This window comes from Symphodus melops (genome assembly GCF_947650265.1).
Source record: "Symphodus melops genome assembly, chromosome: 9".
Lineage (NCBI taxonomy): Eukaryota > Metazoa > Chordata > Actinopteri > Labriformes > Labridae > Symphodus > Symphodus melops.
Window position 1 is genome coordinate 1,805,528 of NC_136699.1, and position 22,311 is coordinate 1,827,838.

At 44.0% G+C, this 22,311-nt stretch overlaps 1 protein-coding gene across 2 annotated transcripts in view; it reads right to left on the bottom strand.

Annotated features, from left to right (window-relative positions):
* The window catches only part of rxfp1 (relaxin family peptide receptor 1), a 55,892-nt gene extending 36,265 nt beyond the window's left edge, over positions 1-19,627 (bottom strand). For both annotated transcript variants that reach the window (XM_079351528.1, XM_079351529.1), the window contains exons 1-2: positions 19,468-19,627; positions 11,478-11,615 (exon numbers count right to left, since the gene is read on the bottom strand). In XM_079351528.1, coding sequence (XP_079207654.1) covers positions 11,478-11,615; positions 19,468-19,510 — 181 coding nt within the window. In that variant the 5' untranslated portion in view covers positions 19,511-19,627. The remainder of the gene's footprint in view (positions 1-11,477; positions 11,616-19,467) is intronic.
* Between the last annotated feature and the right edge of the window lie 2,684 nt (positions 19,628-22,311).

A 22,311-nucleotide genomic window follows, 5' to 3' on the forward strand; every position in this document is an offset into this window, starting at 1 on the left:
AACAAACACCTAGCTGTGAGAGTGTCACCCACCTGGGGGAGGGGCTACTGCCCTTTGTGATGTCATGAAGGGAACATCTCCAAACGGCCTGTTTGAGCAGACATTTTCTGAAAACTGGAGCAGGCAGAAGACGGAGAGGATGGACTTTTCTCATCAATAGGAGGTTTGAAGACAGACTAGAGACGCATGTTAGAGTGAGAGGAAGATGGGGAAGTGGATAAAACAGGACATGTGACCGCTGCACCTGCTGTGTTTTGCATGTTAGCAAAATGTAGCTAAACTCTCTGAAGCCTGCTTTATTATTTATAGTGAAATAGTGCAGAATACTGTTGAGCGTCAGTAAGAATTACAGTGTATGCTGACACTTACTGCATCGTGTGTGAGTGTTATGCACACAGGTGACTCAGTGCACTGAGATGTCCAGCAGTCTGCAGCCACGTTGAGTCTTTTTTTCCAGCATCAAGTAAAGGTTATTATAAGACCCATGCACGCCTGGATGTCTACTTTAATTCATTAGAGTAAGGACCTTTTATTCTGGAGACCCTTGAGGTCTTCGGGTTACATTTCTGAGCACATTAAAATACACATCATGTCATGGTGTGGCCCTCGTACGTGACAGTATTCACAATCTGTATCAACTTCTTGATGCACTTTGCATGAAAACACTTTCTCTCCAGAGTTATTTGTTTTGGCTCTACTCGTGTCGTGTTTTCAGTACTTTGTGACGTTGCCATATCTCTTGCAGACAGATACCTTATTAAGAAGCAAGAAGACGTACAGCTAACATTAATCACAAACAAGAAGAATGTTTTAGAAAAGGCGCCGGCACACGAGAAGACATGAATCATCCTTCGAGATAAGAATGGTGAGGAGGAAAGGCAGCAACCAGGGTTTGACATGTACAGTGGTGTGCATACAGAGTTTTAACATTATGAGATGTGCTGAACCTCACAGATAAAATATTATAATATAATATTATGTTAACGTTTTTATTGAACTTTTATGAAATGTACAATGTGCATATTAAAGCTTTATTAAAACCATCCCTGACAGTTCGTGTGTCCTTTGCATATTACTGCTGAACAGATCCAGTTTACACCGAGCTGAGTTGTAAACAACACATGCCACATCCATCATCATTAACGAGTTAATTTAAACGCTGATTTGAGGTGAAAACAAAAATGTTTTTAGAGATTTTAGAGTAGTGGTTTAAATTTCATTTATTTAAGGCGCCTGTTTCAGAAGAATATCTGCATCAGTGCATATGACTTACGTGCACGTATTCTAGCTTTACATTCTTTTCTGTTTATTTTTTTGTAAAGATTTTAAAACTCTCAGCACATGTGCACGCCCTGCCAGCCGTGTCGCGCTGTTCTCGTGGACGAGGAGACGGCGTCGGGACTCTCTGGCAGACGTGATGGTGATTAATGCTCGTTGAAGGTCCCCCAAATTAGTTTATGCCTAACTGACCCTCGGATCACCGCTGTATGAAAACACAACTCTAATCTCCCACGCGTCTGTTGTTTCCATCTAAAGAGGCTGAATGCTCAGCAACACGGAAAACACTCCCCCATTATGGGGACATTGTAATTATAAGAGCACTATACAATTATGCTGCCATTTACAACAAAATGCATCACGTCCAAGACAAAATCATTCACCTCACCGACCGTCCACCGACTCATAACTAAGAGGAGAGAATCTGTGTAAGACACAGAAATGGAGCGCGACGTAAGATTGCTGCAATCGTTACGAAAACCTCAGCTGAGCTAAAATATGTATCTTGTTCATCAGCAGCAAATCACATTTCAGTGCAAGATGCAGAAATATGAGCCGTGCACAGGAGAGCTGATACCTTTACGAAACCTCAAAGAGCTGAAATGTGAAACCCGACCACGAGCAACAAACGTGACACTCTTTTAAACCTTTTCTTTATCTCAGATTCTATGCACGGCGACGGAGTTAGCAGCTCACCCCGCTCCCTGATTAGCATAATGTCGCAATTAAGCAAATGCAAGAAGGGATTAAGTGTGAAGAACAGATATGATAGCAGTGCGGCGTGCACCACACTAGAATGACTCCTAATTCAAGCATCTGAGGAAAAAGTATGAATAATGAGAACGAGCTCGCTTCTGCAAATTCATTTAAACCCCAAACTGCCTGTCAATGTGCTCCTCGGCTGAGCTCAGTTATCTGGGAGCCATCGCTCTGGGATGCAAACACGCCTCCTCGTGTGGAAGGGGGGCCTCCGTGTGTGAGGAAAGAGACGTTTTGATCGGAAGGCTGCAAGCGGAGTCGATGTTCTTAAAGGAAATGAATGATTGTAAATGCAGAGCACATGAGAGGTGAGGTGTGTTTGAGCTCAGCCTTCACGTTACACGTGATGATGATAACAGCTCCATCCAGCAGACGGAGGACACCACCACCCAACACAACGCTTCTTGTCCCGCCTCGTGTGTCTCAATGAATGATAAATAAGGTCCACGTGTGGGACAGAAAGTCGACACAGCGGGTTTTTTTTTTTTTTTGCTCTCGGCGCTGGACTCTGAGCTCTGTGCACACACGACAGTCCTGAGCGTAAACAAACAAACGCAGCGAAGAAGAGAACGATGATGAAGTCGGTGCTGACAGAGGAAAACGCTTGCAGAGCTCTGGCTCTCTTTACAGCCGTCTGTCCGAGCGTCATCAAGCCCCGCCCCTCTTCCCTCTAACGTCACGTTGCGAATGTGTGGCGGTGTGATCGCCATCGTAACAGACAAGAGGGATCGTGTCTTAACTCGGCATCAGTCAGGAATCAGTTTGGTTTCGTCTTACAAATCGCTCGCGTAATTCTTCTGTGGTGTCGTTTAAACATGAGGATCAATATCTGATCTGATCATTTATTCCCGTTTCAACAGTCTACTGCATGTCTACATCATTTACACCTGTTCACAACTGGTTTTAAAAAGAGACTAAGATTGGATTTGTTCTCAAAGCCATAATACCACCTTGATTATTGATTGAGAAAGGTTGTGTTATGTCACAAGGAAAATGTATGTTGCTTTTCTATATCTCATTGTTTTTATCTTTATTTTTAATAGCCTAAGTGTTGTTGTTGTTGTTTTTTTGTATGTCAGGACTGGACCCCAGGAAGACTAGCTGTCGTCTTGGCGTCAGCTAATGGGGATCCTTTTAAATAAACAAATAAAAATCTGATACATGCATGTCTACATCATTTACACCTGTTCACATGTCTGCTTTCATCATGATCATCATGTCTTTCTACACCTCACGTCGACGCTGTCCTCTGAATCTAACTGTGACTTGTGTGTTTTTAACTTGTACGAACATCTACACACTTTCCTCTCTGCTGTTCGTCGTATCTAACTCTGTGATTGGATGCTAACCTGTACTAACATCCTGACACTTATTCTTCTTCTACACTTTATTCGTATTGATAGGTTAAATGTGTTTGTCGTTATTTGCTGCTCTGTGTGCCCTGAATCGCCCCCCCAGGGACAAATAAAGTTTTTTTTAATTGAATTGATGATAAATACGGAGGAGCAGACGACCACGTATTGGCCTCATGTTGAAGGGTTTAAGAAAGCATGATGGTAATAATATTCCTAAGAGGTTCAGTCTGAAGGATCAGAATTGTATCGAACTCCTCGCTCATCCTGTTTATTCAGCCTGAAGGATTCGCACTGTGCGAATCCACAAATATCAAAGAGGAAGAAAAAGCTGTCGAGTGGTACAAGCACAGCCGGGCTGATTCTTTGAGTTTTTTCTTCTTTATTGGTTTTTCCATCACCTTACACTACAGAGATGGTGCTGCTGCTACCATCAAGGGTTAGAGGAATACTCATGAAGCCATTAGGTCCATTGTGCAAACGCATCTGAGGAATGGAAGGGATTGTGGAGCCGAGCAGAAGACTCCCAATGAATGGGAGGCTGAGGTGTGAGAGCTCTGTTAATCTCTATCTATAAGCTCACACATGGAGCTAAGGTTGATTATCAGACCAGGAGAAGGGAAGTTGTTCTGCGTGGAAACAAAGGCTTTCCGTCAGGTTGAGATGTTCTCTAATTATTACTAATAAAAAGCTCTTTGTCTGCACAAGAAATCTGAGTGTGTGTACATGGCATTGGTGAGTAATGCCTCTGACGTCTCCTTTTGAGGCTGTGCATGCAGGTGACCCCGGCTGCAAGTGAGAAATTAAAGTGCGTAAACCTCGGGGTGCAGGAAGCAGAGTGGTTAGTATGTGTGTCACATGTGCGGAGGCTCCAAGCGGCTGGAGATGAAGTCGACCTGAGGCTGCTCGGCTGCGTCTCTCTCAGTGATTTATGACTCTATAAACTCTCCTACATTAAAAACGCACAGAAAAGTAAAATAACAAACCTTAAAAAAAACACCTCCAGGTAAAACAAAGACAAACATGAAGAGCTGTATCTTCATATCGTAGCTTCACCTGTACTGTGAGTCCTCCTTTTCCCCTTCCTTCCTTCCTTCCTTCCTTCCTTCCTTCCTTCCTTCCTTCCTTCCTTCCTTCCTTCCTTCATGAGTGAGTGAGTGAAGTTTTTTATCCTCTGTTGCCTCAATCTAAATAAAACAGAGATCCAAGCTGGACATTAAAACATGAACTGGGAGTGTCCGTCTCACAGCTGCATCCCCACACTCGAGAAGATCCGTCGCACGAAACAACGAGACTTTCAAATGATCGCAGGACTGGAAGTAGAAGAGCGTGATCATTATTTTATGTGCAGGGAGTTGTTCTTCAGATTAAAGCTGTCACATTAACAGATCGAAGCTGTTGTTCCGTGCTTAAAGAATCACTTTTAATTGCTTCCTCTGTAAAGCTGCTCGTTAGCTAACAAGCTGAAGTTGTGATTCTGCAGCTCTGCAGCCCAAAGTCTAAAAATAAAGCTTCTTCTCTCAGGCAGGCTCCAAAGAAAACACTCCAGGCATATTTATGTTGGAGCAAACTTTTTCACTCAAGTACTTTCTCTGGATCCTGCCTGAGAGGAGGAGTCCACTGAATTATCATTTTAACGTCTCAAGTGTTTAAAAGAAAGCTCCAATCGCGAAGCCGCTAAACCCTAAAAGTCTGCAGTGTGTGTGTTCTTGTTTTTAAGTTACAGCTGTTCCCTTACGACTACGTGACTGCACACAAGCTATTCATAAATATGACACATTGCTCCTCATGACTTATGACTGCAGCGGTTCAGGCTCGCTGTTGGAGGGTGATGCAACACACCTGACCTCCGCGTCAGTGAGCACACAAGCAGAGGGGGGGGGGGTTTGAGAAAAAGCCCAAACTTACTCCTGATCATATTTAGTGTCCTATCACGCAGCCCGAGTCTGCACATTAATCAATCAGAATAATGCATTAGCATTCTTGAAACAGGGCGACATCCTGGCGGAGAGGAAGCCAACGGATGTCAAACAGCTGCGGCTGATTAAACCTCCAACACGAAACACGAAACAAAGGAAGCACACCAATCATCTGTAAGAGAGTGCTGCCAAGTTTCATCAAACCTTCAAAAAGGGTTGAAGTGATTATTTTAAAACCTGTAACAACTTCTGCACCTCGCCTTGTCTGTTAGCAAGAGAAACAACTTCCAGCACGTAACGTTAAAAAATGTGACATAAATAAGGAGGAAGGCTCGACAGCTCTGTGAATCTGCAGAGGGTTCAAGGCCAGGACTTGCAGCAGATCGGCGTGCGTGGTGAAATGAGCTCCCTCAGCTCCCCGAGGCTGCGATCAGAGCGCAGCTCCGCCGGCCAGCTCGACTCCCCAAACAGAGGAGTCTCTTCGTTCATGTCTTCGTTCATTACGAATTTCCCTCGGGATCAATAAAGTATCTATCTATCTATCTATCTATCTACAGAGTCACGAGAGAGAGTACGATACATGTGGTTTAAACACACATTAAACACGGAGAAGGTCGTGGGGTTTTATTCAGAAAATCAGCTGGACCTTATAATGTTGTTTCAGTGTCTGACTTCCAGTCCCACTCGCTCTGCTCTGAGGTTAACTGATGCACTGTGCTGCTGAGCCAGTGGACACACACACACACACACACACACACACACACACACACACACACACACACACACACACACACACACACACACACACACACACACACACACACACACACACACACACACACACACACACACACACACACACACACTGATTAAAGTAAAACACGAACGCCGGGGCAGAGACGGAGAAAGGGGCTTTGACGTGCATCAGCACTGATAGAACATCAGTCTGCAGAGGTCAGAAGGAGGCAAAGACGAAGCACAGGCCGAAGACAGAAACACATTACAGTTTGCATGTTGTGAGGAGAAGGTATGAATTCGTGTCCGTCTGTAAATGTCATGGTTGTAATACACGTCTGTGCCTGATATTCTGGATGCTTTATGTTTTATGCATGACATTTTGAATTGCACCTTTAAAAAGGCTGCAGTAAGGACAGAGACCACCAGGGTGTCTCCTCAGTATCAGCCTGAAAAATCCCATATCGGTTGGGCTCAGGTGTTTCGGAATAATCTTAATCCCTGAAGTTCATGTGGGCGGAGCTTAAAATGCAACCAGCCGCCACTTCCTCTAGATGTTTTCTGAGAGATCTCTTTCTTAGGATCCACACGGGATCGTGCAAACAGAAGTCACAGAAAGAAGGAGGCTTCAGCAGGTGCAGAGGCATAAAAGGGATTTGAGCGGAGGAGCTTCACAGGGCGGCGTCTTCTGATAATCAGCAGTTTTCAGGAGAAATGCATAAACCACATTCAGCTACTAGCATACTGATGACTTGAGTTTTCAGCCAGATTTCACAACAAACAAAAAACGAGTTTTCTCAAGACTATACCTTGTTTTTGTTTTGTGACGTGAATCGTTCTACTTTACAAATACAGCCCTTCTTTAACTAACTGGCTCGATTCTTAAACACAGACCTGCTGTGTCTGCTGAACAGACAAATTAGCGTTAGCATTGATTGACACGCAACGGTGACTCAGCAGATGTTTTCGTGTTTCATGAAGCGAGTCCTCTGAACTCATGAAACCAGTGAGAGAGATTTCCTCCCCCAGCCTTCTTTTGTCAGAATTTGTTATCTTTATACTCTGCATCAAAGCTACACACACACACACACACACACACACACACACACACACACACACACAGTCACCACCCACTCTGAAAATATGCCTCTCCAGCCCCCCTGCTGTTTTAACAATCTCTGATGTTAGGAGAGATTTTTGGCTCTTTTGAATGCTTATGAAGATCTTTTTCTTGTCCTAACATCAGATCAGCAATCCAGATCTGCTTGGACCCCCCCCCCCCCCCCCCCCCCCCCAACAAGGAAACTGTTGAAGAACAAACGTAGAATAAAATTAAGTTGCAAACAATATAAGATCCACCGGTGCCATGCAATCCAGCATGGTTCCCTGCTCCTCTCATCAAGGCTCCAGTTTCCGTCTCCAGAGCTCGACGACAGCAGCACAACACTTTCCTCTCTTTTAAATATGCTCATTATGTTATGTCTTTAAATGTGTCTAAACCATTAGAGGAGATACTTTACTCTAGCACGTGTCCGAGCTGTCAAATCCTCGGTCTTTGCAGCATCCTCGGCATGCTGACTTTCTGATCGATGAAGCAATCGAATGTGGATAAAAACAGCTAAAACAGCGTCTGCTGTTTCTGTCTTGGTTCAGCACGCTGTGCAAATATTTTCACCAGGAATTACAACAATCCGTCTGATGAGATTGAAAACACAACGGTCCACGCTCAGACATTTTTAGACTCACTGCGTTGAATTGTTTTACTTGACCGTTTGTCTTATCAAAGAGCTGTGAAGGTTGACACGTCTTTCATCTCCTCTTCAGGTCAAAGTGAAATCTGAAGACTCTCAAAGGACGAAGCTCTGAATGCAGCGAAACAAAGACTCGACTAACTTTTCTTTTTCTGTTGGATCTTTTCTGATTAGATGACACTTTGGTGAACGGTAGGAAAAAGAAAAAGATATATATTTAGATAAACACCCGCCCACCTCTGAATCAACGTCCACATGAAAGAAAAAAGGTAAAAGTCAATCCAGCATAGAAGATGTTTTCAATGACGGAGCATCTGACACTGAACTCACTCCTGTTATAAGAGAGAGGTCGAGAGAAGACTTTGGAAACAATACGTACAAAACCTGCACACTCCCGTTGGAGAAAGAACGACTGAGATCATTTGATTTGATGCAGAAATCAAAAACACTAAAAAATGAACGTATTCTCTACAACTTCCTTTTGAAAGGGAGAAGTTATTATAACAGTTTTTCTTTGTTTTACCACTTCCTGACTAGATTCAAATACCCACACTAAAGTATCTGCACACACTAAACACCCCTCAGATTCAGACCCTTGTTGTGGATTGGGGGGGGGGGGGGGGGGGGGGGGGGCACTGGCCCACAGTTTGCACATTTAGTTTTCTTTAGACAGGAAGAAAAAAACCGTCCTAAAGCTGCCCCAGCTGACTCTTGTTGCCCCGCTCAGAGCTGCATGCATTATGTGCATCGGGCTCTGTCCATGGTGCTGAAGCGGTCCGGATCTTTTGTGTGTGATTGTGATTTCTGAGATTGTAATGTGAGACACATTTCACAGTGAAGTGTGACATTAACAAAGTCAACTCTGTGATTTACACATCAGTGGATATTTTCCCACCTTTCATCAGGAAATGCTTCCTGGGGATTTCAGAATAATCCTCTGTATGAACAATGGGGAGACCCCATCAGGCTGGTTCAGTATCAAATCCTCGTCCCTATGAAATGGAGATTCGCTCTGATTACCCACCGCTCACCGCCTGCTGCTGATCACACAGTTTTCAACTGGGACAAGTGTTTTGTTCTCCTCAGACCTCTGAGGCAGGCTGCTTTTTTTTCTTTTTTTTTTTTTCTTACACGAGTCCCGCTCTTTTTTCCCGGATTGTCAAAAGCTGCTACTTCATTCAGAAACTCAAAAACAGCTTTTAAGTTTCCCTCCAATGACTTATCTCGCCTCAATCTGTAGCTCAGGAATCTCAAGTTTCTTTATCCTTCAAAAAGGAGTTTGATGCATTTAATCCTCAAACTCATTCAGAGGGATTCATCGTCTTGGTGCCCTGAGAGGATCAGTGACCCTCAGAGATGAGGACAGGCAAAGTGTTTCTGCTGACATGGATGATATCAAAGTAGTTCTTGAGTTCGCTTGTGAAACCTTCCAAAAGCACAAAACGTTGAATACGTTTTGATTTCCAAAGACACAAATGTTCATCTTTCTCAAAGTCCTTTTGATCACCTGAGAGCGCAACCTTCATCTGAGAAGCGTCATCTTTACAGCAAAAGGCACAGAAACCTTTTCAGAATATTCCTTTAATTATTTCAGATAAAAGTAGATTTTGTCTATGAAAATGTCTGAAATCATAATGAAAGACTGAAACTATTTTATTTATTTGTTGGTTTGCTCAAATAGTTCCAACAGCAGTCAAACAGACAGAGATGCCTAATTTGATTGTGCCATGAGAGACAAATGTTTATCGTTGCCATGGAAACACCAGCTGTTACGTTATAGTCCGCTGCGTGAGGAAGTGCGAAAAGCTCCTGCGATAAAAAAAAAACAAAAAAGAAAACGTCACTCGGATACATTCGCTCGTTGGTAACCACGATCTCTTCCTCCGCTCGGTTTCACCCGTTTTCTTTACTACTCGTCTGAATTCTTCCTTTTCGGTGGGGTGGAATCACTCCCATGATTCCCCGCCAGCCTCGACATCATCTTTATGTTATTGCTTTGATTGAGAGCCCCCTGGTGGCGGACTTTGCACACTGCACCTTCAGGGATAATGATTGCTTTATTTAGGGTACGTTGGGAACAACTCAACACGAAGCTTACAAAAATGACATTTCTTTAACGTTTAAAGTTTTTTTTCCGCGTTACCAAACTTTGTCCCTTTCCAAATATCCAAAAATAAAAAGATGATCAGACGGAAACAGCCGTTTCCTTTCCTGTCCTGCTCTGTGGCCTCACATCAAGAAGGTATCAGGACAGCTGTTTGGTTTCCCACCACAAAAAGTGCCGACTGCTGCGGGATTAATCACCACACAGCGATCGACTCTGGGGTCCCAATAAAGTGCCGACACCTCTCAGAGTGACGCGAGGTCCATCCTCTGCAGACTGTCATCTCACACTGAGTCAGCCAGCAGTGAACTCACACTAACGTGATGCTGGATATGTGTGGCTTCTGCAGCTGGCTTTCTGTGACAGAATATAAAAATGTGTTAATAGCACTGCGACAGGTGTGACTGCAGGTGAGCCACTGAAAAGAACGACCTCGCTGCATCTTTGAAAGGCTCATTTCACTCAAACAGAACAAAAACCTCCCAGACAGCTCAGCTGACTCGCTCAACGTGGCGTCCACTTCACGGTTTCAAACAGAGTGAATTTGTGGTTGAATGTGGTTGAATGTGGTTACAGTGTTCCTCATGACGCATGTCTCCGACTGCTCCTGTGACAATCTGATGCTCGCTAAAGGTTCCTCGGTTTGTATTGAAAGTGCATCGACCTGCAGTGGAGGAATACGGACGCTAATTTGGCCGCATTTGGAGCGGAAGAGGTTCGATGCAAATTTGCGACAACAGGTCTTGAGGGGTTAATTCAACCAATTTGTCGGGCGGTTAGAGCCGGTGTGTGGCTGCTGTCACTCAAATGAGTGTTTGCTAGACGACAACAGTGATTAAAGATTGAGTGACAAAAAGCACAGGGATTATAAGAAATCACAATAGAGCAAAAGAAGGTGGAACAGCGTGCAGAAGTCGATACACAATAGATTCAATTTGGGATCCTGTCCAAGAGGAAGATGAGACACGAGAGTCAAAAATACAGGCGAGCTGAAGGCCGCTATCAAAGCGACCAGCGCGTCCAGAACGTTTATGTCGAATGAATCCAGAAACTTTTTTAATAAAGTGTGGGGGGAAATGATTCTACTCAAGCAGCAGCAGCGTGAGTTCAGACGGTGCTCATTCATCCCTCTCACGCTCGCTCGCTCGCTCACGTTTCTGCTGACACGTTCTGGGGCTGACATCTGGTGCTCAGCTGTCTCATCAGCGGCACTCATCAAACCAAGGGCACGGCGTTCCTCCCTCACTGTCAGCCTGTCATCGTTTGAAGATGGTTCTTTTTTGTGCCTTGTTCACTTCCTTCAATGCTGATGTTTTTATACGCCCCTCCACCTCCCCATCACCGCCAATCATCATCCATCCCGTCCCCGTCACAACAAGTCATCCGTGCCCCTGACCAGTGTATCTTCCAGTCTCATACAACACATTTACATGTTGCACAAAGCGTCTCCCTCATGTTTGATCGGGCCATTTGGACGCTTTGTATTTTTTCTATGTATGTAGGCGTCTCCTGACAACCAAGAGCGGATCAGGGGTCCGTTTTAAAGAAGCAGGTGATATTAGCACAAACAATGACTCACCACAGTTCTCCTCGTCTGCCTGGTTCCCACAGTCGTCGATGCCGTTGCAGTGCAGGAGCTGAGGGAGGCACACGGTCAGGTTGCCGCAGGGGAAATATCCAAGTGGGCAGGAACCCCTCTCCTCTGTGATGTTTAGTGCTGCAAACAAAGCAGAACATCCCAGCATATGAATATGTACGCCTCTCACCTTCATCAGAGAGTCACTGATGGCCCTCGTCATCGTCTGAAGGAGCTTTTGAGTGAATTGGTGCTAACACGACTTGTTGCTGTGTCCTTATTGAGCTCCATGTTGAGAGTGGATATTCTTGTTTTTGTAAACTTTGGACTCTTAATTGTCCACATAGAACAAACAGTACAGCTTGGAGAAAAAAAACAGGCGTCATATGCAACGCACGCTGTGAGCTTATATTATTCCGTCCCTCCTCTCGTCCTGTCTTGATTTCTAAATTGCTCGTTAATCTGCCACGGGGAGTCGGCCTTATCTCGCTTTAAGTTCAGAGAAGAGCGGACGAGCCAATCAGAATCCAGCTGCAGAGAGCACGTCAGAGCACGTCTGGCATCCCTGCACCGACACCCAATTAAGGAAAGAGTCAAGCTTCTTCAGATCCTGTATGGCGCACTTATCAGCGTGGTTTCATACATAACTACGACTGTTTGCCTGGTGAAGGTCGACAACCGAAATGTTTACGCACAAGTGTACAAAGGGGAGGTGATGCCTTGCTCAAGGGCTCCTCAGCAGTGCTCAGAAAGTGAACTGGTACCACACCAATTTTCAGATTGGTTCACATCTGGATTTGAACCAGAGACCCTCCAGTTTTGAACCCAAGTCCCTCCAGACAGATACTGCTGCCTGAATCTTAAATCTTGACAACAACAAAAACAAACATTTCTTCATTAATCGAGGTGAAATTGAACGCAACAAAAACTCAAATTTAATAAAAAAATAATCATCCAGCTGGAATTAAAAACATCTGATATGACCTCTGTGTCCTGGAGCACTTTGCTGTAAAGATTTAATCCAATCAAAAATACATCTCTGACCTGTTTACTTCTGCCTGCGGTTATGCAATTTGTCTGCAGTTATGCAAAATGAGCATTTTAGAGAAACCAAAGCACCACATTTATCCGAACCTTTAAATCAATAACATTACTCGGATGGTTCATCTTTGTCTGCAGAGCATGCACGCAGATATAATCCTATAAAATAACAGACTTGAAGGAAACCGCCTGGCTGCAAAACATCCACATCCTCCTCGTCTATTTCAATCACGTCCTCTCGTCGCGACTGACTCCAGAGAGAGAGGAGGCGCCCCACACCTCGTTGTTCTGGGTGATTCCTGATGACACAAAGTAAAGAAGTCCGTGATGTAACATGTGATGAGTCATGACAGGAACAAAAACTACGGAAGCATTAAAGAGGGATTTTTATCATTAGCACGGAGCAGGCGAGAGAGGATAAGGATCGTCCGAGCTGCAACCTCCGATGTTGGAAAAAGAAGCTGATGAGGATGTGCAGTTCATCAAGTGTCCACTAGAGGCTGGCTGCAGACGCACAGGAAGTCACATACACACCCATTCAAAAAGCCTGTTTTTACAGCAGACATGAACATGTTTACAGCCTGCTTCAAAAAACTAAATTCTTCTCCTAGCAGACGGTTTGAATCCAACCTGAGGCTCCTTCCCTGGATGACATTCCTCTCTCTCTCTCTCTCTCTCTCTCGTATCTCTAAAATAATTACATACAAAGCCCAAAAACAACCAACAAAAAAGGGTCATAAAAAAAGCTAAAAAGGTCTTATTAGCTCCTGTCTCGATCGGCACACGCTGTGCTGGAGCTGAATGTTTTGAGAGACGGCCATCCATGGCACTCCAGCGCCCCCTGCAGGAACAGAAGGGTGACGTCACTCAGGCTGCGTCCGGTGATATTTACAGTCTGTGAAAATATGACTGGACAACACTGGGAGTGTCTGTTTATGACGGTGGTTTATGATACACCTCCAGTCTCCGACACTGTGGATGAGTCATCCCACCACCGGTGCACAGTAATCACCTCAGGTAACTCTGACCCCTGCTCCATGAGGCTCCTTAATGATATCCAGAGTGCTGCTGCTCAGGCTCGACAGGATCCGCCACGCTTGGAGCGCGATAAAACAACAAGTAAACAAAGAAGCAATCAGCATCATCAGCTGGAAGTACAAAAAAACCACACTGTAGGCGTTTCTATCTGTGCATGGGTCTTATGAAAACAGTGCAATTCATCCATTATCTCCACTTTTTAAACGTGTGAAATTCAGGGATAGACAGCGGGAATATTTTTCAGTAACATGCTGCCTCATCTTCAGGGGAAAATGCCACATTCCCATTGGTCGGTGGTTTGGGATTCTAGGAAAATCATTTCATCTGAGACAGGTTTGTGTTCAGTGCTAAAGGATGGCACATAACATGCCTTCTTATTTACTCTTATGTTCTCCACTGACTTCAAAACCAGCTGACTGGAGCTTTCACCTTTAGTCACATGGACCATGATCATGCCCCCCCCCCCAAATAACACAGACTGTCATCAGCCCCACAGTCAGAAAACATCACAGTGATGTGAAGACTCAAACTGTTTCTTTATGCGTTACATTAACACTCACTGGACTTCTTCATTTTCATTTTTTTTAATTCTATTTTAAATTTAGGTCATTGCTCCTGATATCTTATTTCATTTGAGTACCCGTTTTTTCTTTCGCACCAACACACCAGGAGAAATTCCTCTATATATGTAAACGTACTTTCGATTCTAATATTTCTGCTCCCTCTTCCTCGTCTGAGCTCCAGGCTCACATTATAAAAGAGCATCATGTCAGCTTGGATGTTTTTAAATCATTGGACCAGCGAATGTGCAGAGAAGAGAATGCATGAAGAGTCTTTCATTAAACGCTCATAAATCCTTGCATCATGTAATTTATCATTTGGTGAAATGTGCTGCCTCTTAGTTTCCACTGTTTGTTATTTGAGTCAAACTTCAGACGTCTTGGCCGGGACTTGCTGGTAAAAAAAAATATTTTGCATTTTAACGAGAAAGTTCCTGGCAGAGTAAAAGGTCAAATGAAAATAAAAATAGGATCGCTCGTTAACCTGATAAGCCTTTTTTTTTTTTTTTTTTTAAGGCTGGAGGACAAAACTCAGACATCAAGAAAGCAAGAATGCCTGCACGGGGAGGAAGTGACATCATAACGCAGAAAACGCTCGTCCAAATGAAGATTCAAACCAGAAACCATCTTTCTTAAAAGCAACATCTCTGCCTAATGCATTCCTACACTGGCATCAAATGATTATAACACTGGAGGCGATATGGAGCTCAAAGGTCTCGATGTAGTGGTTATAGTTGATGTTTTATAAAGGAAGCAATACGATCAGAAGCATCAACATCAGGCACTGCAGCAGCGTGTTAACGTTGAGTTACTGATCAAGATAATCACTTCAGTCTTTTTCTGATTCTACCGCTAAAGAGAATTCTGCTGCTTCTCATTTCTCTTACACTTCACATGAGGAGTGGATCTTCAGCTGAACTGAGCAGATTCACTCGTTTTCGTCTCATCTCAACTTGAAAAGCAAAGATACAAAAAAAAGGCTTTTTAGCTCGGGTACAATCACTTCTATCTGAAGCAGTTCCACTGCCCGCTTCCATCGCTGCGACACCTGTTCACCTGATAACTGCTCTCATATCTGGCAAACCCAGGGGCGTCCAAAACGGCCTTCAAAGCCCCGCCTACCTTCTCTGGTCCAATCAGATCCAGAGCATTCAGGAGCAGAACGACAATCGCCCTCCGCCTCAGCGGTAAGGAAGTGTGGACGACAGGAATACCAAGAAGAAATCCTTCCTGCATATTATCCATATTTTTTTAACAATGAGGTCTTTGTTAAGCGCCTGATGAACTGATTGTTTGATACAGAAAGTTCAGACGATATTTTTACTGGTTGCTCCTTTAAAACTTGACGTTAAGATGTCTGAGAGGTTTTTTTTCTAAGCATGTGCAAAAAGTTGAGGTCACAAACAAAAACAACCAAATCTTCTGACTACTTTAGTATCTCAGAGTTGGGAACCGGAAGGTCGCTGGTTCAAATCCCGGTGCAGACCAAATCTGGTAATTTGTGTGGTAGTTGGAGAGGCAGCAGACGATTTCCTTCTCTCCGTCAGCACCTGTCCATTGGATCCTGTTTGTGCATGTGTCTTCTGCCTGTTCACCGAAACACACTGAATCTTCACTTGCGGGGGTCATAATGCTCTTTCACACCGCAGGTCACAACACCTACACATTCACACCTGCTTTGTGAAGTGTCCACCTGTAGGATCTAATCCCTTTACAGGCCGCTGATAAAGCAGCAGAAGAAATGAGAGGTTCGGTGTCTCTTCGACATGTGACTGAAGGAGCGGAGGATCAAACCCCCCCCCCCGGAGACACTGAGCCACAGCCGCCCCCCAAAATGTTATATATCCCTTATTTTCATTATTATCTCCATCATGAGGTTATAGTTAAGTGCCTGCACTCGACTGTGAAATTCCCGCGTGCCTGCCGCGACTGATGAATCACAGCATGACACCAAGCCAGATGGAAGGAGGCCAAAATGAGTCGGTTTCTCCTCCAACAAATGCCACATAAATCAGCGTTCCTTGGAGTAAAGATGTTCAAACCTTTGGCAAACATGCAATTATCTTGGAGCCAGACGTTCTCGTAATGTGTGGAGATTACAATGCCTGCATCACAACCGAGAAAAAAATTAAAAATAATGAATTCAGCCGGAAGAGCTTTGAAAGTTCAAGGATTACGCACGCTCAAGCAATCTGTTGAGACTTTGGATAGAAAGTGAATCAACTCCAAAGTAATGAAGGCAGTCACACAGGAACCGTCCTCAAACATCTTTTGAATCTTGTCGTTAAGACTTGAGGTGAGAAAAAAAAAATTAAGTAAAAATTCAGATTCTTATAAGAGTCTGAATAGATTCATAACTTATTTTCGACTATTCCCTGCTAAGTGCTAACGCTAGCTCTTAGCCAGTCTCACAGACGGCTGGAGTGGATCCTGAAGTATGTACTGATTCAAAAATAAGACTTTGAATCATGAATCCAGAATCAAAAATAGATTCTCAGACTGCAGGTCTGTTATGAATAAAAAGAGTTTTCTCAGAGTCTTTTCAGCAGGGGGCGTGGTCTTTTCAGCAGGGGGCGTGGTCTCACAGCGGCACGAAGGCATCCTCACCTAACTCGTTACTTTGTAAGTGAGAGCTGAGGAAGAAACGGCAGGACGCTGTGGCTCAGCGGTTGATCAACCCTGGTTTTGTTAAGCATCCGAGATGATACCTCTGTTAAAACCCAGCAGCACTTTGGGCTACAATGCAGTTTTGGAAACCATTGGAAATAATCTCAGGGAGCGATGACCTTTCAGGGGCTTCAGGTCAAGACTTCCTTTTTGGTGCATTCAATTGCTTGGGAATTTGAGTTGGTGTTGAAAAAAGACATCAAACATTAAATTAAAATATGGATGGATGGATAGAATACAATGTAATTTATTCCATAAGCTGTCTTCCCCAAGCTAGCAAGCTAATGGATGCGAGTTGTGAGCCATGCATAAGAAGAAAAATGTACTTTTTGCCCACATTTATATTCCAAAGAAAATGATGGAATCCAAGCTTTCCTTTCCTGAGGTTTCCTCCTGGGAAACTTTCTTTTCCTTTAACTCAAGGGAAACATGGATCCATTAATATTCAGAAGTCTTTCTCTACATGTGAAACAAACGTCGGTCTAATAAAAGGCTCAATCAATACAGCTTGCTCACATTGTCAGCCTCACATCGTTTGCTTTTCAGAGAGGAACTGAAAACACACGAGTGGCCGCACTAATTGGAAACACTGATTTGGAAGGCTGGACGCTCTCTCTCTCTCTCTCTCTCTCTCTCTCTCACTGACTGCCTCCAGCGCTGATTCAATGCAGGCTCAGCCAAACAGAAGCTGATAAGGACCCACAAACCAGCACTGCTGGGGGGGTGTCACGAAAACCACAGACGTGGTCAGCCAGTCGTCTACTTCAGATCTTTGACGCACTGATCTGTGAGCTGCTGAAGAAAAGCTCATAAACAGAGTCTTTATTGTTTGGTTCTCACAGCAGGAGGCATCTTTGTCTTTTTCATGCACAACCAAACAGCAGGGCACGTTTAGTGTTTTCTCTTTAGAGACACAGATTAACTGGCTGGCCAGTGGCTGCACCAGTTTAACTGACACACAATGCAGTATTTTAAGTGTTGATCAAGGCTGCCTCAGTTAAACTCCCTCCGATGCACCGAGGTAAACCGGTCTTCAGTTTGAGCAAAGTCTGCAGTTAACCCAGAAACAGTCCCGAGTAAACATCAGATCCCCAGGCTGCAAACATTTCACCATCTCCACTGACTTTTTCCACTGCAGAGTTTCTGTTGGGGAATTTAAAACGATGCACTTTGCTGGATATATTTTTCAACAGCTGAAATGCAAATGCTTGATTTGATGTGAAAATGTTTTGGAGGCGGCTGGCGCTCGGTAATTACTTCCACCTTGTTTCTATTAGTAGCTTTTAGCAATGTTTGAATTTGTTTTGATTTTCCAGGGAGCCTTTCATAAAATCTGTCCAGGGACAAAATATGAAAATGATCCCTTTGGCTTGTATCTTAACAGAAATGTGTTTTTTTAATATGCATGGTCCCTGTAAAATAACAATAAAATAAAGACATACGTTAGAGTCCAGATGTCACCAGCTCCTGGAGCCACACATCCGATGTGCAAGACACTAAAGCCCATCTGGCTCTTTCTGCTTCGTCTGCAGGTTCTGAATGTGAATGAATGGGGTGGGTAAATACTGATGGTCACTTTACACAGCAGCCTCTACCATCAGTGTGTGAGTGCGTAGGTGTGACCTGCTGTGGCGACTACGAAGGCGCTATTCAAGCTCAAGTCCATTTAGCATTCGAGCAGGAGTTTTGTCCCATCTGTTAAAGCATCCTGCAAACAAAACACATCAGTGCGTCTGTGTGTGTGTGTGTGTGTGTGTGTGTGTGTGTGCACTCGCTCGCTGAGTGGTTCAATGGGAACGTACCACACGTCTTTCATGTAGTTTCATTGTACTGTCAAATATATTTTAGGTTCTGTGCAGACTGTGGAAACAAAATGTGACATTTGCTAAATAATAGATCATCTATGTCCGTCTGTCATCATCTGTGCAGAAACAGAAATACACTCAGCTGATTATTGATAAATATTGAAAGCAATATTTTGACCTCACAGCATCGGGATATGTCATTATGCCACAAAAGAGAATTTTTTTTTTTTTTTTAGTCAACACAGGACTGGTAGCTTGAAAGCAGCACGCTGTCCTGCAGGCTTCACTCAGACCGGAGCTCCCTCAGTACAGCACACAGCTGGACACTGACTGATAACAGCTCCCTCCAATGACTGATAGATGAGCTTCTGAACTGCTCATACAATGCAAGCACATTTATAAAGAGCTTCAAAGAGACAATCAATCTCACACAGACATACACACACGCAAAACACAGAGGACTTACACACGACCATATTTATACTGGAGAGGCTGCACATTCATATGAAACAGGACCATAACTGAGGCACACACAGAGGATGTCATTAGTATATTTTTTATAAGCTATATATTCCTCGTAGTTATTGCAATCTCTTCCACCTTCACAGAATTCACAACACTGACGGACTTTTTGCATCACATGTGGTGTAAATACTGTTTTTTAAGCACTGATGCAGCTCTTAAGTAATGTACAGAATTATTCTTCTATGACACCCTGTTGATATTGTGCACCCATGTCCACTCACATGCAGAATTCAAATTGCTCGAAAAGCCTCCTCCTCCCTGTACAGAGTTCATTTCTTTTTTAAGCAGATTTGACTGACTGAGATTTTTTCTTCGAGGCTTTTTTAAACACAACAGTTAAGAGGTTGCTGAACTTACCCGAGACTCCACAGACGAACATCACAGCCACATAAAGTTGCATGGTACGTCTTGGAAGTTGTTTTTGTGTGTTAAAACAAAACAAAAAGGACAGGGAGCAGGAAAATGTCTCGGTTGCTTGAAAGAATATGAACCCCCCCTGTGCGTAAAATATCACCAAAAGTTTGTTTCTGCGCTGCTGATGATGTCCTCACAGAAAAGACACGAGTGGAGTGGAGCGTCCGAGTGAGGAGAAGCTGTCGCCACTACAGTGGGTCGACTCGTTCTGCAGCCATAGAGTCTGAGAGGAAGAGAGAGGGCGACAGACTGAGTCTTCATCACCAGCTGACGCACGAGCAGCAGCAGCACAGGTGCAGCGTGCAGAGCGCGAGCACGAGCGCGAGGGTCGCTGTGTGTGGGAGGAGTTACGCACCAATCAGATGCTCCGCAGCAGCAATGAAAAGTCCAGGTCCAAGGCCACCCTGAACAATTTATATTCATTGGACTCTTTTGTCTCTGTCGAATCTCCAAGCGGCGGCAGAAAGTGTGAGCCGTGAAGAAACCGGAGAAGCTCCTCCATCTATTATTTTTCGTATCAGATGCACTGATGCATTCAAACAAGCTTACGGACGTCAGCCTCAGGCAGATATCACTTTTTGATTTTTCACGAAAACAAAGTGATCCTTGATTGATGACCTGCGAGATGTCCCGTGGTGTTAAAGTGAAAGAGAATGCAGCGCTGAAAGCAGCTGTGTGTTCACATCATTGACTGGTGTTATTTTCACGCTGAGGTTCACATTTAGTCAGTCAGGGGGAAATACTGTAAGCCTGAAGTCTGATTACCTGCTTTATTTTCTTTCCACCTTCAACATCCATCGCCTGACATGTGGTGCATCTGCGCCTGCCTTTTTACCTTTAGACTGAGCCACACCTGTCCTCTTGTTAGTAACTAATTACTATTATAAGGGGAAGGTAAACTATTATCATGAGGGGAAAAAGATGCATTCCTGCTGGTTACGAGACTTTGTCATGCAAACTGGATTTTCCACCACCTGGTGCGGCTCAGCCGGGTGTGTTTGTTTTGCAGATGGCACTGTGCAATTTTGGCCCCACTCTGAGAAAGCTTAACAAAATCAAGTGATTTTCTATTGTCATACTGTGCAGCAGTTTTCCAATCCACCTCACATGCTCGCCACACCTCCTTATGTTGGATTGTGCTCTCATAAAAAAAAGTTTCGGGCCCCTACAGGGTGCACATTTTAATTTGTTTTTGTTTGTTTTTTACCTAAAATGCGTAAACCAGTTTGTAGCCTTCTGTCATGTGACCGGCACAGAGGATGCAGCCACCTTTGACCTGTCAGTGTGCCGCTGCAGCAGGAGCATGTGGCCCTCGAACAGCTAAAAACATCAAAGGTCTTGTCTGGTTTCAGGTACGTCTTGGTCTCTGTGGCGTGCAGCAGCAGGAACATTTAGGTAATGTCTTTACTGGCACTTTTTTTTTTTTTTTTTATAACTCACCCATTTTAATTTCATGAAGGGTATAAATTATGCACGATAAAGGGTGTGACAGATCAGAAGCAAGCAGCAGTTTGCAGCACTTTGTTGACGCTTGAGGCCCGACTCAGGTCCAGCTCTCTGCCTGTAGTCAGGTGGACAGAAAGTTTGCTATTTTATAATATAACAAGTGCAGCTCTTCAGAAGCCAATGTCAGCACTGGACTCATGATGAATACTGTGCAAGCGATGAGCGAGATCCTGTCTCTGAACGTCTATTTTGTGTTTGTGTCAGATAATCCTTGAACACTTGTCTTGCAAAGCATGCTCTGTGTTTTTCTTCTTCTGCTGTTGGGAGTCTCCAACCAGTGTGGGATTGTCAGATCGTCGATGCAAACAAGCCCCCAGGGGGCTCAGCAAGCCTATATAATGTTTTGGCAGTCAATAAATGAGTCGATTTACTGCCCTCCAACGCATCCTTTCTTTCTCCCTCTTTGAAAAAGAGGATTACGTGTTTATTTTTGGCTTTTGTAGCTTTTATAACTACATTTCCGTCTGAGTTTTTCATGCATGAGTGTTAAAGCTGTGATTTGAATATAGACGGAATATAGACAACAGCAAAAAGCCTGACCTGGTGATGTGGGGTGAAATAAACTTCACGCAGCCTGCAAATGGTTGAAAGCAACAACGTTTGACTTTTCACCTTGAAAAAGTCGCTTCAAATGTTGATTTATAAGCCCAGTCATTACCAACAGGGAGAATGACCTCTCTCCTTTGTGCACCCTGCAGTCCTGTCATGTAACTTCATCAGTGGGCCAAGGTCATCTTAAAGGCTTATGTACCCGTGTTAACAAACAAGCCTTCAGTTATAAAAAGAAGCCAGCATGTCTGTGTACGGTTTCATACAAAGGCTGAGAGAGAGAGAGAGAGAGAGAGAGTCCAGCACATCCCTGCACATGTTATTCCTAGCAGGTGAAGACGTAACTTTAGGCTGTCCTTATCTGGGTCAGCGTTGCCTCATGATTTGCAGCTTTAAGTTTAAGGTCATGTCTCCATATAAGAGCAGCAGAAGAAATCCCCATCTCCCAAAAAAGAGACTGAGACATCATGTTAACATGCACATACACACACTCCACATGCTAACAGGTTTGAAAACTACGAGTTATATTTGTGCAAATCCAGTAACATCAGTGAACCCTGTCGTGTCACGTTGACTTTTTTCACTTGGTAAACAGACGCACGGTGTCTTCGGTCTGATACGCGTGACAGCACCGTGTGTGGCACAGCGTCGATGCACCTGGGAGAAGAAACGATCTGTAGCTTTTAATGAACTCCCTGTCATTCAGTGTAAGTGAGTAAGTCTTAACAGAAC